General features: G+C 39.4%; 1 protein-coding gene across 28 annotated transcripts in view; it reads left to right on the top strand.

Moving 5' to 3' along the window:
• SVIL (supervillin) overlaps positions 1-23571 on the top strand; it is a 200339-nt gene that overhangs the window by 25482 nt on the left and 151286 nt on the right. For 21 of the 28 annotated variants that reach the window (XM_042471292.1, XM_042471281.1, XM_042471280.1 and 18 more), the window contains exon 1: positions 17566-17696. The exons of 1 other annotated variant lie outside the window; for it this stretch is intronic. In XM_042471292.1, the coding sequence (XP_042327226.1) occupies positions 17675-17696 (22 nt within the window). In that variant the 5' untranslated portion in view covers positions 17566-17674. Of the gene's footprint in view, positions 1-13620; positions 13698-17565; positions 17697-22167; positions 22744-23571 lie in introns of those variants that run through there. 6 more of the 28 variants (XM_042471310.1, XM_042471307.1, XM_042471309.1 and 3 more) reach the window with 4 other exon arrangements.

Below are 23571 nucleotides of genomic sequence, written 5' to 3'. Positions count from 1 at the left end.
TGTCATTTTATATAAGGGACACCATTTTGCTATGCCATTGTATTTAATGGGACTTGAGCATCCACAGATTTTGTTACCCATGGGGGTCCCAAGCCCCAAAGGATACCAAGGCCCCACTGTACTTTATTTTGTGTGGCTTGAGCAAATTAAGCTGAAAGTTTTTATTTACATTCCCTCTTCTCAACTGTTTAACATTTTTAGTCCAAAAAGTTTGATGTAATAATGGAACATTGTTTTAAAGAGTAGACCTTCAGTTATCGTGTGAGAGAGCCAGCATGGTTAAGTGATTTGAGCACTGCTGAACTACTGTTCTACAGACCTGGGTTTGGATCCCTGTTCAGCCATGGAAACCCACTGGGTGACCTTGGGTAAATAACCCTCTCAGCCACACAGGACAGCACAGACAACCCTCCTCTGAACAAATCTTGCCAAGAAAACCCTATAATAGGGCTGCCATAAATTAGAAATGACTTGAAGGCACAAAAGAACAACAAAGTTTGATACTTAGTATCTTGTTGATATTTTTCCCCAGTTCCTTCGTTCTTAGTTTTCTGTATAGATCCCATTGTCATTGGGAAACTGTTGCTTACAGCAGGTGATATTTTTATGTTTCACTTCTCTAAAGTGCTGTTGTTTACATTTATTGGAAACCCCAAACCAAAGAATGTTTTCTGGAGTTATGACCACAGCTTCTGTAAGAAGTGTTCCTTTCTACAGAAGTAGTGTTTTAAATCATTTGATGCAACCTGAGGATTGTAATACCAGATTTTCTAGGATGTCTGCTATTAATACTCCCATCACAGCTCACCTGAAACTTGTTTAAAAAGGTCTTTTGTGCACATCAGCTGAATTATTGAATTACAGTACAAGGTTCCCCTTTTGCAACTGAAATTTGATAAATTGCATCTAGGAGAAGCTGATTTTCCAAGTTGGTTTAACAAGTTGATTGCAGTGTAATTTAAGGACACTATGTCATCCTTTGAGCACCAGAATATGAAATCTGTATACAAAGGCTTCTATTTACATATCTCAAACAGTACCCTTTACAGAAGCTTGAATACTGGGTTTAGATGGCACCCCTCTTCCTTGGATATCCATGTTGATTTGTGCCCACAAATGAATCTTTGTATCAAAAAGGTAATATAAACGAAGTTCTCAGTGCACACACTAAATCTGCACAATCATAAATCGGAACAACACCCACCCAAACATTCAGTTCACGATGGAAAAATAAGGAAGGAACATTGCCATTCTTGGATGTCCTGGTCATCTGCAAACCAAACCAATGGTTGGGCCACACAGTACACAGAAAACTTATACACATAGACATAAGAACTCCAACCATCACCCAGGACAAAAAAGAAGCACAATAAAAACACTGGTAGACCAGGCAAAAAGGATCTGTGAACCCCAATTCCTGGAAGATGAATTGAAGTGCCTAGACTGGACTCTACAGCTCAGACATCAGAAGGGCTGCCAGATCAAACAAACGAACAAACAAAAAACCCATAGGAGTGAAGACAAAAAACACCCAAAGGCAAGGTATTTTTACCATACATCAACGAAGTCACAGATAGTATAGGGAATAGGGAAATTAATGAGGAGAAACAACCTCCAAATGGTCTACCAACTGACCAAGAAAATCTATTAAATGCTGTGCGCAGTGAAGGACCAGAGAGACCCTCTCATGGCCACAAGAGTTTACCAGATACCATGCAGCTGATGACAAGTCTACATAGGGACCACTGAATGCAGTGTTCAAACACAAATCAAGGAATACGAGAGACACTGCAGACTGGGTCAGCCAGAAAAATCAGCGGTAGCAGAAAGCATTATAAACCATCCTGGGCATAAAATGCTGTTTGAAAACACTGAAATTCTGGACCCTGCCAACAACTATCAGATCAGAATGTACAAGGAAGCCATTGAAATCTATAAACACGTGGATAACTTCAACTGGGAAGAAGAAACTCTTAAAGTAAGTTTGGCTACCAGTCCTAAAAAACACCAACATCAAGACCAAGCAAATCCAAATGAAAACCATCCAGGGTGTGGGGGTTTCCCGAGCAGACTATGGATCATTAATTAAATAGACATCTTGAGGCCTTACCATTCAACAACAGAACAATACACAGTTTAACATGTAAATTGCTTCCTCTCAACCAACAGTATATATACCCCACTCACTTCCATGCCAGCATTCTCTGAAGATGCCAGCCACCGCTGCTGGTGAAATGTCAGGAATAAACTCTTCTAGAACACAGTCTTATAGCCCCCAAAACCCACAAAAATCCATAATTGGTTACTTTCTGGTGCAGAGATGCTTCTCTTTACATTGGAAGCAAGGGCCATAACATTTAATTATCATTATTTTTAATTACCTTTTAAAAAGTCCATCTCTTGTTGCTTCTGCAGCAGTTGTCACCTCCATGAGGGTCTAGGCTAACAGATGTCCACAAAAGTATTATATTGAGGCAGTGTGGCGCTGAAGCCAAGAAAGTTCTTGTATAAATGTATGCCAGTTAGTTACCTTGTCATCCATCCAAGTAAAGCTTTAATTAGTAGTGAGGTGTTTTAAATAGACACCTAGTACTTGGGGTACACAAGCAAAATATGGTTCTTCACTGTTCTTTAGATCACATAATTGCATGCCTGAGCCTTCCTTACTCTACAGAAGCTGTCTTATGTCATGGCTGAGTCAGACTGTTGATTGATCTGCCCTAGTTCTTATTGTGCTGTATTGTTTGCATCAGGGCTGGTGAAAGCTTTTGTTTGCCAGATGTTGTTGGACTCCCATCATCCCAACCAGTTGGTATGCTGGTAAGAAATCACAAGAGTGGTTCTTCTTCAACATCTGGAGTGTCATAGATTCATAGGAACATAAGGTGTCTTGTACTGTATCCACTGTTGTTGACTCTGACTGGCAGTGGCTCTCCAAGATATCAGCTTGTTTTCTAGCACAGCCTGGAGATCCTTCGCATTTTCTGTTGGTTTCCCATAGTTACTTACCATTCTTATTCCCATTCCTGCTTAGCTTTTGAAATCAGATGAGATTTGGTGTGTCCAGGGTGGCCTGGTCTAGTTCTTGAACCTTGGTCTATGCTGATTTCTGCCCTACTGGAGCTATCAGGGATTGAACCAGAGATTCCTTTCTCTCTTCTGTTCCTCTTCTGTTGAGCTTTGTTGATGATTTAATCCTTCTCAGTGTTGCAATGAATTGGAGAAAGAGATGGTATACTGTATTTAGGTCCAGGGACATAATCACTCACGAATATTTGTCCCTAGGATTGTTCAGTTTTGTCCTCTGGCCAGTTAGAAAGAAAAAGAGGTCTGTGTCGCACAGATGTATATGTTTATTAGAGGGCTGGAAAAGTACGTACTGTACTGCAGATTCCCAACTCAGGGAAATGTATCAAAATATCAAATTCCTGGGTACCAGTGTGAAACTTTAAATGCTGAAACTTTGTCTCCCTAGAATTCGATAGAGAAACAAAGTAGACTAGGGCCATTCCCGACTCTTTGTTTTCCTAAATTCTTCTAATGATACATGAAATAATATACAAGATATCTGAAATATTATGTGTGGGAACAGTTTCCAAGGGAGTATGTTCAGCAGTGTCTACCAAAACCTGCTGGATGTGACAAGATAGTGTTCTTTTCTTGGAACAACATCAGTGGCTGTTGCTGGAAATAGAAATTTGTGGAAAGGAAAATTGGTTTTTTTGTGATGGAGATGGCTGTTGTCATTGTCACAATCAGAATGGGTACGCATAATGCCCTCTTCCCTGCAAAAGATTATAATCTAGAAGTTGACATAAAGGAAAGGTAGAAAAGTGAAACAGAAATAACTTGGAGGAATGTGTGATTATTTCAGTTATGTGTACTGAAGACTTAGGGCCCTTGCCCACCAGACTGTTGTAGCACTATGATTCCACTTTAACTGCCATGCCTACAGCCTATGGAATTCTGGGACTGGTAGACACTAGAGCACTCTGACTGAGATTTCTAAATGGCTCTCCCTAAAAACAAGCCCCAGGACTCCATAGGGGTGGAACCATGGCAGTTAAAGGGAAATTATAGTGCTATAATTGCATAGTGTGAAAGGGTCCCTCCAGTTGCTGGCAGTTATTTAAGTGAGTGGAAAACAATTTCTTCAGTAAATGTCACCCAAACTGCTCCCATTCCACGTTTTAAAATTCTGTCCTTAATAAAATAGGCAATTCCAACATGAAGTTATCCTCCCTACAGTATATATGGGTGGTGCCTCCCTCTGTCATGCCCTGGAGCTCAGTTTCAAGACAGGCACACTTTGTCGTTTCATTTTGACAATTGTGTTTGTTCAGAGTGCTGTTTCTCCCCAAGGCATTTTAGCACAGATGTAGCAAGCCATAACTGTGCCCTGGAGTTCAGCTTTTTCCTAGGCTTTTCTCCCCCTTTTGAAAATCTTCTTAAAACTGAATGTGCGAGTGAGGAAGATCATGCCTCCAGCAAACAAGACAGCACATGCAGAAAGAACTCAGGCTTCTAATAGTCTTAAATCAAATCATACACATCTGGAAATCAGGCCAATAGCCATAAAACAAAAATCTGGTTCTGATTGCTACAATAATACAGTCTTGAGGGATATGGAAACAAAACAAAAACCCTCTTTAATTTTTCCTTAACTCAGGCAATCGAGGTACCCCCTGCTGTATATAACAACTGCTAACTTCATTCAGAGGCTCTTATCTAGCTTGCTGAAAACACAGGGAGGACAAAAGCTTAGACTGTCAGGTTACTTCCAACATGATTCCTTAAATTCTTTGTACTTACCTCTAGCTGAGTTAATCAAGTGGGAAACCTGTTGAAAAAGAGATTAATCTCTCCTTGTTTTATGACTGTAAGGGAATATAATTGCTAATTCTTGTAGATGAACTTGGCTTTTGAGGTTCCAGAGTAAAATGAACAAAGGCAATAAACTGCAGCAGTCTTGCTAATGCCAAGTAGGTTGAGATTTGACCAGATCCTGGATGGGAGACTGACTGAAAACCACATATAGGTTGCATTGAGTTCTACGAAGGGGAAGAAAAGTGGACTCATATAATAAAGGTGACTACTTCATTTATTCTTTCCCTTGAAACATTTATTTTTACAACATGGGTGGGGATGGTTCAGCACAGGGGACACAATGCAGTACCTAATGTCATTTTTGCATCCCCACCCTGTCTGGACACCCACCCAACCCCAAACATTCAAGGAAAATGCCAGAAAAAAGTAAGCTGATATTCCTGGAGGCCTCCAGGAGTGGCAGATTAGTTTGGAATACCTTCCCAAATTTCAGTAGCACCGTAGACTTCTGGAAAGCCCATAACTTAAGTCATTCCATAACTAGAAGTCACTTAGGTCAAAAGATGGGATAGTCAAGCCTGCAAAAGATTTAAGGCTGCCCTCTTCAAAGTTGTCCACTACTGCTTTGCAATACAGTTGGCCCTCTGTATCCATGGATTCTTTATGCAGGGATTCAATCATCCACTGCTTTAAAATATTTTAAAAAAAAATAAAAATTAAAAAAAAATCCCAAAAGCAAACCTTGATTTTGCCATTTTATATAAGGGACACCACTTTATTACATCACTGTATTTCATTGGGACTTGAATATCCACAGAGCATACATGGGGAGGTCCTTAAACCAAACCCCAATGGATACCAAGGGTCATTGTTTTTGGCTACATTTCTAAAGAAAATAAAAATGTGTTTTTTTTTCTATCCTCCATATTTGAAACTTGGATTTCTTTCTTTCTTTCTTTCTTTCTTTCTTTCTTTCTTGAACTTTTAGATCAGAAGAAAACTTTCTACTACTTTGTTTTCACAGGCTTGGTAATCTGGTGCATCTGGCAACAAACAATCTCTTTCTAACAGAAACCTTACATAATTCTTCTAACCTCAGCAGTGTACTAAATGAGTTTTGTTCTATCCTGTCTTCCCGATAGAAACATGTTATGTTCTGTAACATAGTCTAGGCCTTTTATCTGCATCTTGGGCAAAATCCACATGATGTTGAAAGAGGTTTTCTTCCTGTGGGTAAATACATGCGGCTAGCAGCAGAAGAATGAAAATGGTGTTGTCATCTTGTCTTTCACTGTTGCCTCACATCTTCAGGAGAGCGTTAAGGAAGAAGTTGCTTTCCATTGCATGCTGCTAACAACAAGTACTGCCAAAAACTCCCTAGTGTTTAAAAGTTGATTTCCAATTATGCAGCCAGAGCTGGGATGAGATTTACATTGCTTTCTCACTTGTGTCTGAAATTGTGGTTCAAATTCTATGTGGAAAAATAATCAGCTGCACCTGTTGTATTCTTATGATCTACAGACAAAAGAGACTTGTTTTCCTTAACGTAGCTTGCAAACTGTATTTGGAAGACTGTATACCATTTCTTCTTCTGGTTTGGCTGACTATCTATTTGTCTATAAATTACACAAATCCAAATTGTTACTTCTTTAGTCTGGGGTGGAATTTAAGAAATTGCTTAGTAGTTGTTTCATGTTCATGTGGCTGATGATCCTAAATCCAATTGCTAGTTGCTGAATTGATTACTAAGTTGGTTCACTTTAGGGTTGCTGTAAGTTGGAAATGACTTGAAGGCACACAACAACAACAACAATGTCGGCATCTACATAAATCACATTGCTCTATGTGGATGAGCAATTATATTTGGGTCATGGTGTGGAGAATTTGTGTCTGTGTTAGGTTATCTCTCATGGTATAAGAGAGCATGCAGCCTATAGTTCATATGTTTGCCATATGTATGGCCTACATATGTTAAAGTCTCATGATAAAACATGAGGAGGGCAGTACATGCTTTTTAATTTTGGCAGATTAAATGATTTTCCTTCTGCTGCCTCTGTTTCTAAACATCTGCCATTCAGCATTATGGGTGCCATTTGGTTACTTTCAAGTCAATGTGAAATGGTTTTCAGGGCTGGTTTCCTCTCCTTGTACAACTCACTTTTTATTTATCAAACCTGCTTTATTATATGTGACTGCAGGGCTTGTATGCCTGGTGCACAACAGATATTGTACCCTAATGATTTTCTGGCAAATATATTTTTCTCATATTGTAAATTTGTGCCATGTGAAATTTTAAAAGAGGGAATTTCTTCTTCCTCTTCTTCTTTAGTAATAAACCCACTTTATGCCCAGTTATTTATATTCCAGAAGAAGGAACTGGCAAACCACCTCTGAGTATTCTTTGCCTTAAAAACTCTATGAACTTCATGGGGCTGCCATAGGTTGACAGGCGATTTGAAGGCACATGCATCTGTTATCCTGCTTTGTCTAATTATGATGTGGGTTGTCCAGGAGCCTATAACTTTAAAGAGAATTTCCCAGTTTTTTAGTTCAGAAATACAGTAATGGTCTTTCCAATATGGCATATGATTAATTTGGTATTCAATAAATCAAGGCATTCTGTAAGTTTATTCTATCATTTTCCATTGGGACATAAAATTACAGGTTAAAGGCTGCTTTTATGGGACAACTTTTATCTTTAACATAAGATCTTTAACTGAGTAGAGACATATGATGCAATAAATAACAGATGCAAAACTGGGCTAGCAGAAACAGTAGGGATAAAGATATTTTACAATGTGATGCTTCTTATCTACAAGAGGAAAATACTTTATACTGTATGTTGCTTCCTAACTGACTTAACCTTATCTGTGCTGTGATTTTTGAGCACATCTATAGTTTGCTCCTTACTTACAGCTTGTACTAAGCAAATGTTAAATATTAGCAGAAAGGTTTGGCAGTTAGATTGCAAGCTGTTTGAAAGCTCCCCACATGTTGCAAACCAGTGGGAATAAAGTGAAGTAAACAGGAGGAAATTGCAAATGATGTAGCACAATCCTACACATGTTAATTAAGGAGTAAATTCCATTAATTGTGATTGCGCTTCTCAGTAGTTGTGTTTAGGATTGTGTTGTTTGGAGTATAAAGACTCATTCTATTGTCATCCCAAATTAAAACAACTGGAGATAATGTAGAAAAAGTATTGTAGTCAATGATTTTTTTCTACATGTTTGTGGTTACTACTTGCATCCACACAGATTTCTTGCATCTAGATTTGAAGATATGTTCCAAGTTCTCACTGCTGCACCTTCATAACTCCCCACTGGAGATGAGTGTATTTCTTCACACTCAGCATTTTTGTTTGTCTCTTGTTTGAGCTTTTAAAATTATGCAGTCCACATATTTTGTTGTGGATCAGCCAAGAGGATTTGAAACAGAATTGATTGCAAAGGGTTCAGGAGCATTTCCTGCAAGTCATTCTCTCCCCACATCTGATTTGGTTTGAGTTTCCCCAGTTATATGTTAGAATCCCTTTGAAGCTGAAACTGGAATAACTTATTTGTAGCAACGTGGAGTAGATTAATGTTCAAGATGTGCCCAGATGGTTATGTTTAAGGATTTCCATATGGTTGGCAAATAACTACTTTGCCAGTAGGCTGTGTGTTGTTAAACAAGCAAATGCAATTGGCATCTGGCACTTTGCTTAGAAAGCCTGCTGTTGCTTGAAATGAGTTATCCAATTTTCATTTACCTTGTCATTTTGAATGCAGCTTGATAGAGCAGTGTCACAAGAACATCTGTAACAAAGGATTCTACAGGAATGTGCTTTATTGACTGAGCCAAATCTGGCTCGAGCAAGATGCTCCCTGAACTTTATAGAGAAACCCTGCTGACTTCCATCAGTAGGAAAATGCACTCATTTTGTTACATGGACAGGCTCAAGTGTGTGTTTTTAAAAGGTTTTTCAGGCCTCTCCATTCCAAAGAGAAGATTTGTTGTTGTTGTTAACTGCCTTCAAGTTGATCTCGACTCATGGCGACCTGGTGGATAAGAACTTTCCAAGGCTCCCTATCCTCCTGCAAATTCATACCCATGTCCTCCTTAATAGAGTCCATCCATCTAGCATGTGGTCTTCCTCTCTTTCTACATCCCTTCACCTTTCCTAACATTATTGTCTTTTCCAATGAGTTGTGTCTTCTCATGATGTGGCCAAAGTATGACATGATAAACAAACTTTATCATCTTGGCTTCCAGAGAATGTTCAGGCTTGTTCAGTTCTAGGACACATTTGTTTTTCACGGTATCCTCAGCACTCTTCTCCAGCACCACAGTTCAAATGAATGTGAAATGATTTCCCTCTGTTTTCCTCATTGTCCAGCTGTTGCATCTATACATGGTATAATGGGGAATACAGTGACAAAGAGAAGATGCAAACATTGAATAAATTTAAAGGACAAACATTAAGTATTGAGCAGTTGTATCCTCACCTTAAATCCCATTGTGGGAGAAAGGCAGGATATAAATCATTAAATTAAAAAAAAAATCCCAGAGCTATTTCTTTTGATTTTCACCCTCCTCATTTTGTAATTCTCTCAGGCAGGGGTGAGTGTCATGTGCCATGATTTCCAAACTCTGATCCTCCAGGTGTTTTAGATTTGAGCTCCTAGAGTCCTCAGCCATTTTGTCCAACAGTCTGGAATTCTGGGAGCCAAAGTCCAAAACACCTGAAAGGCCAGCATTAGGGAGTTGTTGCTCTACATAATGTGGACACCATTCACTGGCTATACTGACTAGTGGTGATGCTGAAGCTACAGTCTGACAACGTCTGAAAATCCAGCTTCTTCCCACCATTGTTCCATGGTGTTAACGTTGCACTGTATTCTGTTCTGCCTGAATGTACATGAAGAATAGCTATAATTTTGGAAATAGAAAATACACAGGTTGCTCTAGTTTTTTTGTTATTGTTGGCATTTTTTGTTTTGTTAATATTAACATTTTACCATATTAAAATAAGTCATGTGCATGAACGATTGTGTGGATTAGAACATTGGATTTGTGAATAGTTTTCCTGATGAACTACAGTTCCCCAAAGCCCTAACCAGCCTAGCTAGTATTGAAGAATGCTTGGGGTTGTAGTCCCACAGAAGCTGGAAGGCTGCACAATTTCTACTCCTGAGTTAGACTGGCTAGCTAATGCTTCTCTAATTTACTGTTTGCAGCCTCATTGAATTGATTCTGCATGATACTGCTCAGGCATGCTTAACATCTGTGTGGGGAGAAAATGGATTCAAGTCTCTTGAACTGTCACTTGCTAAACAAATGGGTAGGGTTTTAATTTTGCAGTTTTCATTTTAAAATGTTCTTTTTGAGCATGACTTCTGTCTTACCAATAGTAATTAGATCGGGATCACTTTCATAGTGCATTTAATCCTTCTCTGTTTTCTGTAAGACCCCACCCAGTTAATCCTGGTGGGATCTTGGCTGGTAACTATGTCCCTAGTTTCACCCTTTCCTGAAGTTGTGCAGGACTTGGCAAGTAATGTTTGCTAAAGACAGACCCAAAGCAATTGTTGGCATGGAGTATCATGCAAAGCATGGCAAGTGGGTGGGGTGCTTTTCTACTCTCCTGCTAGATAAGGGCTATAGCTAGTAATTTTTTACCTGTCTCCACTGAAAACATTACATTACATTGCCATATGAAAGTCTAAGCAGTGTTGCACTCTGTAATAGTCTGTTCCACAACTGAAACTACTCAAGTGGTGACACATAGATGTGTGAACTAGAACAATTATTACAGAAAGGTCTCTAAATAGGTTCATAATTACATACAGAAATTACACATATTTCTGTACCATTGTGAGAGATTGTATGTGTGTATGTGAGTGCACACGTGTGTACATTGTTACATTGACTTCATATGGGATGAGATGTTGCCAGCGTTGTGTATTGGCCAGTCTTCTCTAGCCCTTGGTGTTTATTTTTTTAAACAATTGCTTCCCAATGTTATGAAAATGCCACAGCCATTATGTGTAATGTTTTCTTCATCCAAAGCATACTGCAGGGGGAAAAGGTTTACAGGCTTTGAAGTTTAAATGATTTCTATAAACAAAAAGGATTTTTAAATTGGTTTTGTAATATGCCCCTCCTACACCACTCTCTCTTCTTCCTTGTCTTCTTTTTATGAATCGGTTCCATAATTGTAGAGAGCCAGCATGGTGTAATGCTTTCAACATTTGACTGTGAGTGGAGACTGGGCTTCAATTCCCCATTGGGCCATGGAAACCCACTGGGTGACCGTGGGCAAGTCACACACTCTCAGCTCCAGAAATCCCCATGATAGGTTCAGCTTAAGGTTGCTATAAGTCAGAAATCATTTGAAGGGACACAGCAATGACAACAGCAGCAACAACAACATCCATAAATTATTGAGCAACATAAGAGTAATTTGACTTTAAGTTTGTGCTAGGTGAAACTTTTTTTTAATGCAAAGAATAGTCTAAATGAAGCAGTAGCATTTTAAAGAAGCAAATATGTGACCCCCCCTTAAATAAATGTGCATAGTGGCCATTAGAACTGTAATCAGTATAAGGGGGCACTAAATCCTCTTCTGCATTCCCCCATATAAGTTCCTTATAATCTTGATTCTTTCTTGGTACACTAGAGGTCAGTATCTGATGCTGGGAACATGTTTAGATACAGTTTTCCTACCTCAATCAAATCTCAAACATGAATAAGAGAAACTGTGGTAGATACTTCAGATGCCTCTTTCTTTAGCATCTATTCTGGCAAAAAGTCTTTTTACAAACTCCTTGCCTTTGAATTCCTTGCTTGTTTAAAGAAAAAGTAGTGTGTACTATACTTCTGGATAGTATGCGTTTGTAGGACAAGTATAGTAAATTCTTCAATATGTTTCCGAAATGTTCATGTTACATGTATTCATTACCAACTACATGAGTATGCTATTTACAGGCATCATCCTCTGGGTTTGTGCTGTATAATCCCAGTTTATTTGGAAGGGGTTACACATTCAAGCTGTTATTATTAGCACAGGCCTCAAACAATTCTCCTAGCATTAAATTGTTAACTTTTTAAGACTGGCAACATCATCGCTTTGAGCTTTCAGGACAGTAACACCATACATTCTTTGTTCATTCTTTGTTCATTCATTCTTACTGTTCTATCAGAGGAGAACTATTGATGATGTTTCTTGAAAGATTTTGGTACTAGGAAAGCAGTTTTGAATGAAGGAAATTGTGTGTTTGTGGAATTTGCCATCATAAAATGTGACAATGTCCACAAGAGCTTTTAGATGGCTTTAAAATTTGTGGGGATGTCAGCAGCTATTAATCATGTTGTCTCTATGGGTGTTCATGAGGAAGTTCAAAAATAGGAAAACAAATAACCCAGGATAAAATGCACAGTCCTGCATCCACAGGGTGATGACCATTGTAATACTATTCCTCCCTGCAGTTGGGAAGGCTGAAATATCTTACTCCCTATCCCCACAAAACCCCTAGAAATTATTTTCTGGTCACTCCCAGGGTGTATTCACACTGCAGAATTAAAGCAGTTTGACACCACTTTAACTACCATTATCCTGCGGAACCTTGGGATTTGTAGTCAGGTAAGGTATTCAGCCTGGTCTGTCAGAGAGCTCTGGTATTCTTTTCCCAATTCAAACCAGATCATTTGGTTATTTTTTAAAAAGCCTATACAGACTTAAGTCAGAAGATGATAAAAATAGGATGAAATGGCTAATTGCCCCCAGGAAAGTGTCTTTAACCATTTTTAGTGAAACAGTTGGGGAAGAAAATTGGGACATTGGTATATGGAGACCTTGAAACAGTAGTACATGCGCTGGTCACCTCTTGATTGGACTTCTGTAATGCGCTCTACATGGGGCTACCCTTGTGCCAAGTTCAGAAACTTCAACTTGTACAAAGTACGACAGCCAGGTTAATTACAGGTTCTCGTCGTAATGATCACATAACACCGGCTTTGAAATCCCTTCACTGGCTGCCAGTTATTTTCTGGGCAAGGTACAAGGTGTTGGTGATTACCTTTAAAGCCCTACATGGCTTGGGTCCAGAATACTTAAGAGATCGCCTACTTCCATACTGTCCGTCCCACACTCTAAGGTCCTTAGGGAAGAATCTACTTCAGCCAATAAAATCTAGGCTAAGTTCAGTCACCCAGAGGGCCTTTTCCATTGCAGCTCTGAAGCTATGGAATGACCTGCCGAAGGAGATCCATGACATTTCTACTCTTACAGCCTTTAGGAAGGCTCTTAAGACAGATCTTTTCTGGCAGGCCTTCCCTACCTAGTTCCTCTCACCGTTTAATGTGAATTACGTCACTCTGTCCACCAATTCTTCTCTTAAATTAATGAGAAGAATTAAATTAAAATTAATAAAAATTATATTCCTACCTCAAGAAGAAGAGCCCTCCCTCCGCCCCAAATGTCATCATCAGACCTGGGAGGGAGTGAAAAAGACAGGCCCAATTTCCATCAGGCCTAACTGTAAATTACTGTAACTGATGTCGCTCTCTTTTATTTTATTGTATTTTCTATAATTTTATTGTTGTAACCTGCCCGGATTCCTTGTGATTGGGCAGGCTATAAATAAATTATTTATTGTTGCCTAAATAGAGGATGCAGGCCTCCAGGATCTCATGGAAGTTGATGTGATCCTGTCTCTGTTATTAACTTTTTTAAAATCAGCCATGCAGTGTTAATCTGATTTTTATGCTCCATGTAGTCTTACCTGTGTCTTTTTTCAAAATTTTATCCAGGGGAAAGTGCCTTCAGACTCCTGATTTCTACTGAGCATCAGCATTGGCAAGCCGTGAAGTCATGGACAACCATTAAGGTAAACACTGTTTAGCCAGTTCCAAAATTATGTGTGTTACTTAGGTCTATAAACATTCTTCCTTTGAATGACCAACAAGCTTCCGTGCACAATTATTTTAGCTCCATATTGGCACTGTTTTAAATCAAATGTTTAAGTCACAAGGCAGCACGGACAACCCTGCATGCAAGCCGTGTGGTAAAGAGCAAAAACTTTCACCACCAAACATAGCATTTCCATTGTGAGCAATCCCTGTAAATCTGAAGTTCTCTTCCATGCAACAGAAATAAAGCTCAGGGTTTCCCATCTAGCCATTGTCTTATGTAGGAGAGGACGTGAAAGGGAAGAAAGAAACTTTTGAAGATTCCTGAGCATTTTAACAAAGGTTGTTTCCTTCTTAGGAATTTTGTTTTTTTGCTTACTTGGAAGAATGCCTAGAATTGTTACAGAGCCAGTACCTACTGGAATTTGTTCTTTTTAACAAGAGGTTTCCATGTACTTTGTCTGAGGGACTTTCCACTGCCTTCTTCCCTTTGAAACAGTTGGTCTGATCAGTATTCTTCCTCTCTTTAATGGGAAGCCCCTCAGCAAAGCTGCATATAAACCTCTTGCTAAAAAGGACAAATTCCAGTAGCCATTGGCTCTGTAATAGTTGTAGGCAGTCTTCCGTGTAAGCATAGCTTAGAGAGGTCACATTATTTGAATTATAACTCAATTATGAATTCTAGGAGTTGACATCTGAAAAAGGTACTTTCTCCAAGCTCTGGTGGCCAGGAAGACAAAATGCACAGCTTTGAGGGTATCACCCCCAGTCCTGGATTATAAGTGAAATATGCTTCAAGTTGGTGAGCTACAGAAAAAGGCTTCCTTAAAAGGCAGTATGACCAACAAGTAAGTCCCAAGCTGAGTTGCCGTTGGTCACCCCACTGTGTTGTTTGTATACAGCCCCGCATTGAGATGGATGAGGCTGGTGGATTGCATCCAGCATGATGGACCATCAGAGCTGACCCAAAATATTTTGCTGCCTGAGGGAAACTTAAAGTGATACATGCTGCATTCCAGTCTGATTCCATAAACAAAAGCTGCCTAGAATGACATTTTGATGTTAGTTCAACAATGCATGTGTCCTCTAGAAAACCCGAGGAAGTCCTAAGAAAGTCTCATGGTATATACAGTGGTATCCATTCCACATTCACTAATATCTGTTCCCTGAGGTAACTGTGTCACTCTTTCTAATGGTTGTGGAGGCCCTACAAGTTAACAGTTGTGTGTGAACCCCTAGGAGAGCTTGTCTCACAGTTGGGTTAACAGAGGTTTAGTTCGGCCATGGCTTGTCTTGGCCTGTTGTGATGAAAAATAAAAGAGCCCCCTGGATAGCTGAGCTTTTCTCTTTCCTTCACCTTTCCCTCTTTTCATCTCCCTCCTTCCTGTCTTCTTTTAATCCCAGTGGACTGCTGAAATTTAAATGGTAGACACCCTGGCACAGGGAGCTGTTTTTTTGTTTTTGCTTTTTATTTGCTCACTTTGTTCAGTGAAATGCTACTTCCAGAGACAGCCCTATATAAAGGGAATGTCTTTATTCAGAAAAAGCCATAGCCTTGCGAAGTGGAGTTGCTAAGAAGGGCACCCTTTTTGCTATGACAAGTGGAAATAATATGCTTGTGACTTCCATTTGTTCGGTTTATGCTGGCACAGAGACAGCTCCTAGCAGTTGCAATTGTTGCAAATGGTTTAGCAGCAGCTCATCCTCTACCACTCTATTTAGAACAAAGTGATAGTGCAGTTGGTCTTGTCACTGGGACAGATAAAGAACAGCAGCATTCCCACCCCCCTACTTCACAAGCTTCCAAAAATAAGAATCAACTGATGGTGATTTGAGCTACTGAGATGCACTTGATTAGGTTTAGAAATCTGAGTTGCAAAGGAAATCTCCATTTATGGAGAGTCCTAGTATCCCCTAAGAAGTTTTTTCTCCTCTCCTACATTTTAAAGTATAAATGCTAAGAGGTGAATTTGTGATTCTGATGCAACATAATATTGAATCTGCATTTATATTTACTACCTTATGGACTGGCGATGGGGTGTACTAGTAGGAATTTTATTAGCAGTTTGTGTAGAAAAAACTGACTACTGTTTCATGAGACAATTCTTCCTCTCACAACCATCCACAGCTTGAAAATCCCCCCCCCCCAAAAAAAAAACTGATCCAAAGAACAAACCTTGATTTTGCCATTTTATATAAGGACACAGTTTTATTGTGCCTTTACATTTAATGGTAAGTGATCCATGTAGGGTCCTGGAACCAAATCCCAGCAGATACCAACAACCCACTGTATTATGGTTAGTATCCCATTAGTTGGTAAGGTATGATGTTGTAAGTCTGGTTTATGACATTGCAATTCATTTTTTCAGTCATTGTATAGGGTGGAATTCCCTTCCAACTACACAACAATCAAAAGTCCCCAAAACCTATTTTGTAAGCCATGCAGACTCCCTAAAAACATCCATCTCTGGGTTTTCAGAGCAAACAGATTAGCAGTGATGTGTCCTGCTATTTTACTTTAGCTGGATATGTTACAAGGATGTCATCTACAGTATGTGCTGGGCTATCTGCTGCTTGGTATCTGCTGGGGACCTCCCCAGGACCCCTGGAGATGCCTGAAGGTGCCTGTCACAGTGCATCCAGATTATGCAAAATAGCAGAAGCTCTGTACCTTCTGACAATTTAGAAATTACCATATTGAGGGACCAGCTATGGATCCAGTCTATGGATAGACTCAAATCACAGAGGCCATGTGCCTGAATGTATAGGACCTAAGCAGAACAGTGGATGACAGAGGGTCTTTGAGATGTCTCATCCACATGGTTGCCATGAGCTGGGGTCAATTCAAGGGCAGTTAACAACAAATGGGTCTTTATAATCTTTTTTCCCCACTTACATTTTTATCCCTCTTTGAAGAAGCTCAAGGCATAGGTGTCTCCTGTAAAAGATCATTCTGAATGTATGACATGCTGGGTGTTTTAAAGGAATTGTTTTTTTGGACTGCAACTGCCTGAATTCCCCATCCAGCTCAGCCATGCTGACTGGGAGATAATGGGAGGTTTTAGCCCAAAGACAAGTAACTCTGGCAAAGTTTGATCCACACACTTGATGGCTAAGCTGGTATTCAGACCTGAGTCTTCCCAGGCCTCATCTGCTGCTCAGTCTACCATTCCAGGTTTCCCAAGTGAGTGTCCTCCTGTTGTTTTGGGCTACAACTCTAACTGCATTTAGCTGTTACCCATGCTGGGTAGTAGCTAGCGGGATTTGTAGTTCAGAACATAGAGGGAGTAGGAACCAGGTTGGGGACAGCTGTACTGTCCTGTAATAAAAGGGCAGGTTTATTATGGCTTCATATGTCCCAAGACTGAGCTCTAATATTGCAATTTGATTCTGGGCCTGAGTCCAAGCTCAAATTAGACCCTGTGATGCCCTTGGGGGAAGCTCTTCCTGTACAAGGCCTTCTATTAAACTGTGGCTTGAATAGAACGAAAGCAACAACCTGTGGTACATCTTGTGTCTGTGAATTTATTCACTTTTCCCATTGTAGAGTGCTCGATTCCCCAGCACTTTATATTATAGGCAGGAATTTGGCCCATTGGAAAAATAGGTGTTGGCAATGCAAGTCTGAGCTGTAACTTCCCCCAATGTGAGTCCCAAACCAGGCAGGCCAAAAATGTCTCTCTGGGTCACTTCAAGCTCTCTCAGGGAAACTTGACTATGCTAAATAGAATGGTTTGTGAATGAGCCAATAGAGATGGCTAGGCAGACAGGGTACAGGCAATGTGTTGGGATTTTTTTCCCACAAGTGGGAGGAGGGGTAAGTGAGCCAGAAGATATAAGCTCAAACAAAGCCAAGCTGTGTCTCTGAATCGTTCACATAAACTGGATAAGTAAGGAGAGAGAGATTGAGAAAGAGAGAGAGAGAGATTGAGGAGAGAGAAAGAGAAACAGAGTCATGATTCTAACAATGGAAACTGGTAAGGCTTTATTTCTTGGGGTGGTGTGTATGTGTGTGTTGCAGAGGGAGGACAACAAAACAAGAAATGAACATGTTTTAATTATTATTCTTTTTTAAGGGGTACAGTCTCTGTCTGAGGTTTCTTATTTAGCATAGTATTGTTGTGGAAATTCTCTTCAGTGGTGTCTAATTCCCTCTGGAGAAAAGAACGCAGTGCGGGAAAACATTTTCCTTCCTATGAGCTCCTTGGGTGGGATCAAGGACATGTGCAATGCGTACTTGCAGTAGGTCTTTGATAATGCTCCCAGATGGTGAAGGTCTGATAAATGTGGGAGGAGCTGGGGAATGGGAAGGGGCAATCTGTAATTTAAGGACAAGCTATGTCATTTACCTATTGGAGGGAGAGTAATCTGTGCTTTCCGTTGAGAAGTGTCAAGGAAGGAAGCCTGTGACAATAAACAATGCCACTTGCATAAAGTGAAACCTTGAGGGGTTTTGCAACATCTTTTAGTGTTTGAAAAAATTGTGGGGTCAGGAACATATTTTTGAAAAAAAAATACTTTGTACATTTTGCGCTTTGGGAACCAAACACAAGAGTGATTTATATACCATGTTGAAGTATATTAGATGGATTATACAAAGTTGGAAAGATATACTGATTGTGTTCGTTACCTTGTGCACACCTCTTTAGTTAAATGGGCATGAGACCTTCACCTGTTGTGAATGCCTTCCATTGTATATGTAGACAAATTGGTGTTTTTATGCTGTGTAGACTATATTTCAGAGGAAAGAACTGGCAAAACTACCTGTGAGTATTCCTTGCCTAAGAAAACCCCATGAAATTTATGGGGTTGTGATAAGTCAGTAAGTGGCTTGAAGGCACATACACATTAGCAGTGATGACTTTAAATTTGTAGCTTTTCTCCTGAATTCGGTGCTCATTTCTAATGCATGGACTTTTGTCTTCTACTTTGGGATATATCCATCCTTTTTTCTGACACAACATACATATATTTGTGGTTTCGATGCTTAGCACATGTACTCAAAGGTGAATCCCATTGTTCTCAATAAGACTTAGTTTTGATTAATTAATTATGTTAAGGATCACAGAGAAACTGAAAGTTAATTCAGTATTTGTGTTTTTCTGCTGAAAACTTGCAACTTGTAGTTTATGTGGTTATGGGTGCAGGTAGGGTTTCAGTTAGAACTCTTCTGCACATACAGTTCGTTCCCAATATACTTTTATGAATGTTATCACTGTTAAACCAGTATAAAATACTGTAGATCAGAACGTGGAAAATAAATGTTTTGGACTATAGCTCCCAGAACCCCCAGCCAGCATGTCACTGGTTATGGTAGATTGGGAAATTCTATGAGATGTAGTCCAAAAAAAAGTTTGCTAAGTTTCAAAACAGATGCATGTGTTTAGTGAAGATATACTTTACATTGTGTTTTGGACTGCTAATTTGCTATGGAAACAGATTATTGACTTTAACTAGTGGTCTGACAGTGGTGCTTTCTGAAAAAGGACAGTAATTAAGGGAATTCTAGCATTCTAATCATGTGTGTCTGGTACCAGAAGACACTGTTTTTATGACTGTTTGAAGGTGGCTAGTACTTGTAAATGAGTGCTTTACCCTGTGAAAACACAAGTTAGTTACATGTGATTTCAGCAGTGTTTCATTATGAGCTGACTGCTACTTCTAAGTAATAAATTGGGGAACGATTTTCATGTATACAGTATTTTCTGGCATATAAAACAACTTTTTAACCCAGGAAAATCTTCTCAAAAGTCGGAGGTCGTCTTATACGCCGGATGTCGTCTTATAGGGCAGGTGCTGAAACTTCTGAGCCAGACTGGAGAATCTGCGGTCGCCGCATACGGCGAGGGGAGCTCAAAAACGGCAGTGGCCACATCCCCTCCATATGTGGCAACCGTATGAAAGCAGCAAGGGCAGCGCTGTACAAGTACGGTAGAAGAAAATCTTGGAGACAGGGAGGGCTGGTCAGGCAGGGAGAGCTGACCAATCCAAGCAGGCTTTGTATACAACAAGTTTTCCTGCTAAGTACTGTACCTGCATGTCATAAGCATTTGAATTAAAATTACCATATTGAAATCAAATCTGATGTTTTTAAAAATTTTATTTGGTATGCGTTGGAAGAGGGGTAGTCTTATACGGTGAGTATATCCCAAACTCTATATTTTAACTGGGAAAAGTTGAGGGTCGTCTTATACGCCCGACTTATACGCCTTATACGCCGGAAAATATGGTACTTATAATGTACTACAGTGGGCCCTTGATATCTTGCTGTGGTTTGGTTCCAGGACCCCCTGAGGATACCAAAGTCCATGGATGCTCAAATCCCATTAAATACAATGGCATGGTGAAATGGTGTTCCTTATTTTAAAAATGGTGAAATCAAGGTTTGCTTTTTGGAATTTATATGTTTTTTGAATATCTTCAAGCTGTAGATGGTTAAATCCATGGACAAAGATTCCATGGATATGGAGGGCCAATGTATTATCTTGTTTGTATTGAAACAGGATTTGTATTTATATACAACTAATATGTGACTGGATTTTCTTTTACGTCGTATGAATTATTGCTATTGCTCTGCAGCTGTTTACAGTATTTGACTCCAAAAACATGTTTTTGCTGTTGCTGTTAGACTCTGTGTGATCTCTGCTGGCTCTTTATTTGGCCATGCAGTTAAGGGGTTAGGATGGATGGAGGAAGCACAAACCCAGTGGTGATGATGTAGTGTCAGACAATGAATAGTGAATAGAAAGAACAAAGGCAGAGCCTCTTGGTAACTATCATGCATGGACCATATCAGGGTTCATACTTCTGTATAAAATTTGTGATGGATATCTTGATAGTAGGTCCATAATATCCAGGAATAAGGGAATACGGTCGTCTGAATGGCATCAAGACAAAACAGAACTTTACTCCATTATCCAGTCAGCTAATGACCAGCTCTACAATTAGTGGTCAGGAACTGTGGTCCCTCTTGACCACTCCTTGTATTCTTGCCTGACTGCACTTGTGAGATTAGCATCTTTAGTCTTGCCTGTTCCTGCATAGCTTTATAACAGGTATGGGAACTGTGTAAGATTCCAGCTCTTATAACCTTCACAATTTGCCAAGTGACCCAGGACTGATGGTATTCTAGCACAGCAACCTCTCTGCACTATGATTTCCTCATTGCTGCTTGAGAACCAGGGAAATCCTTCTCACAGGCATCCTCCCATCTTTTTATTTGAATACTCTTCTGGAAGTCCTAAATGGAAAATTGATTAGAATCTGTAGAATCTAGCTTCATGCACATTTTCTCTGTAGGATGACTATAGATGGCCTAGTTCATAATTTCCAAGGGTGGTTTGAAGGAAGTGTGGTTGTTAAAAGATCTTCAACAGTTAAGGGCTCAAAGAATCCCCTAGCCACAGAGTGCAACCTGTGAATCTATAGGAATTTCATAAGTCAGCACATGAATAGGTTGCAAAACATATGAGGGATTTTTCTTCTAGTTAGGACTAATAATTAGATTTAGTTCTACATTATTTCTAACTTTCTTATTTTCTGTTTCGTTTATGATATCCCTCTCAATCATTTTTATACTTACTAATGTTTTTGTAAATCCATTTGCATTACTTCAAAAGATCCTGTTATTTAGTGTGCGCGCATGTGTGCGCATGCATGCAAATATTCTATCTATCTATCTATCTATCTATCTATCTATCTATAATTTTTTACAACACTACTAAATTCTTTAATAAGTTGTTCTGTGCTGTCTTTAGGGAATATGGGAAAAAAACAACCAGTGGTGCTCATTGTGCCAAGAACTTTAACAGTACTTTGCCAAGTTTTACTGGGACTGACTTACTCATCCAGTGCCTTGAGGCAGCATTTTATTTTAAACATAGATTCGTCAAAGCTTTTTATAGATATCTCTGTATAGATTCTCTTCTCTCCCTCCTTCCCTCCCTCATTTACAAGCAGTAGTGAACAGTGTCTAATGTTTAATTCCTTTTAAAAATTAAACTGTTTTCTTTAGTACATGTTTTGTTTTCCCAAATTCTATATTTTAATAAAGTATGATATGGCAGGTAGAGCAAATAATGTGAGTTGGGCAAAGTATTAGAAGATCCTGACCGTACATTACATCTTTTTGCATTTTTCAAGCTGGCTTTCCCTTTCCTCTCATGTTGTCACTCTAAGGATTTCCTGTTCTATATGGAAAACTTGTTTTCCCTTTCTTCCTCCTTTCTGTTGCATACCCCACCTTTTTTTGCCCGGGGAAATGTATAAAATGTTAAAGAATAGCTGAGATCTAAAATTCTGATAGTGGAATTGGATTTGCAGGAGCCAGAGGCCAGGCCTGTTGTGACAGCTGACCTGATCCTTCTGCATTTCAAGAGCTATTTATGGTTGATTAGCTGGTATCAAAGCTCCACTGTTCAGCCCATAAAAGGTTGGTCCTGTGTGAAGTTACTACACTGCATTTGGCTTAGTCTTCTAAGGTTGGAGAATCTATAGTCCCTGAAAGAATCCCAAGGATGGATGCAAATGCTGACCTGGGAAGTTGCTGTATTGAGGATTTCAGGTGTTGGAGAACATTCAGAGAGAGATCTTTGCCAGTAACATTTTCGTCTAGTCTTTCAGGCCTTGGGATATAGTTTTTGAATCTCTTGGTGTATGTACACACACTGCTGGAAAGTACCATTCTAAATTCATCTGGCTCTGAATCATCTTGGCCACAGTTGTACTTGTGAAACCTGCATGCTTGTAACGTGAACGGTGTGTCACTTCTGTTTTCTTAGCACCTGAGAGCTTGTTTTGAAGATAAATCTTAAGCAGAAGTAAGGAGCCTCTTCTGAAGTCTATCTTCAACTGTTCTGTACGCTATTCTGCTGTTTAAACAGCCATTTGATAAATGAAGTTTTATAGGACAGACTTTTCTTCTGTAAAAATGTTTCCTTTATAATTTTTTCCTGAATTAAAAAGTGAAACAAAAAGCTAGGATTTTTTTTAAAACCTTGTACACAAAACCCAAAGGATTTTGAAGTAAGTAATATCTCTTTTCCTAAAGTGTTTGATCGCCAGAGTTTTCAAAGCCAGTTGTTTGGGAATGTTTGAGGCTTTGTCAGGTTGTAATGCAAGTGAGGTTTTGTTTTTCCCTCCAGAGCCTGTGCATGTCAGTCACGCAAGGCATTGTGCAAATCTTTTCTTGTTGCCTATGGGGTGAGTTAATTTTACTATGGATGGAACATTTGCCATTTAATATCTTTCTGTGTGAGGTGTGTGACAATTAAACGTGAATGCATTGGCCTGTACTACTCATGTGATACCACAGAATAAAAAACATTATAGGAAGTAGATTCTGGATAAAGGAAGAATTTATGGAAAGGTATAGAATATGTTGTTTTGCACGTATATTCCTTTCCAACTGTTGCTAGAGGGTTTGGTGGGCTAATAAGCATTACATTTTGGGTTACAATTTTTCAATCTCTAAGAACATAGGATTCACAGAACTGTAGTCCTGTAAAAGTAATATTTCCAAACTCTGATTTTACAGTCGACTACTTTCATGTTGTGGCTCTAGTGGGCCCTGAAATGGCAGCACTACTTTTTTCCTAATTGGCATTCAGCCACTTTGGGGTAGTGTAGCGTGGAAGAGTTAATAATTTAAGAGAGCAAAACTTCTTTATTTGTTCTAGAATACACAACTTAAATACACTGTCATCACTGTTCCCCAGTCACTATTCCCTAGTCACTGTTCTTCACAGGCTAGGGAAACATTTATTTTTCTGTTGATTGAAATGTTGTATATTAGTATATGCTAATTTACACTGCAGAAATAATCCAGTTTCAGACTGCTTTAACTGCTCTGGC

This window comes from Sceloporus undulatus, chromosome 6 (assembly GCF_019175285.1).
Source record: "Sceloporus undulatus isolate JIND9_A2432 ecotype Alabama chromosome 6, SceUnd_v1.1, whole genome shotgun sequence".
Classification (NCBI taxonomy): Eukaryota; Metazoa; Chordata; class Lepidosauria; order Squamata; family Phrynosomatidae; genus Sceloporus; species Sceloporus undulatus.
The sequence above is the reverse complement of the archived record's forward strand: the minus strand, read 5'-3'. Positions and strand labels throughout refer to the sequence as shown.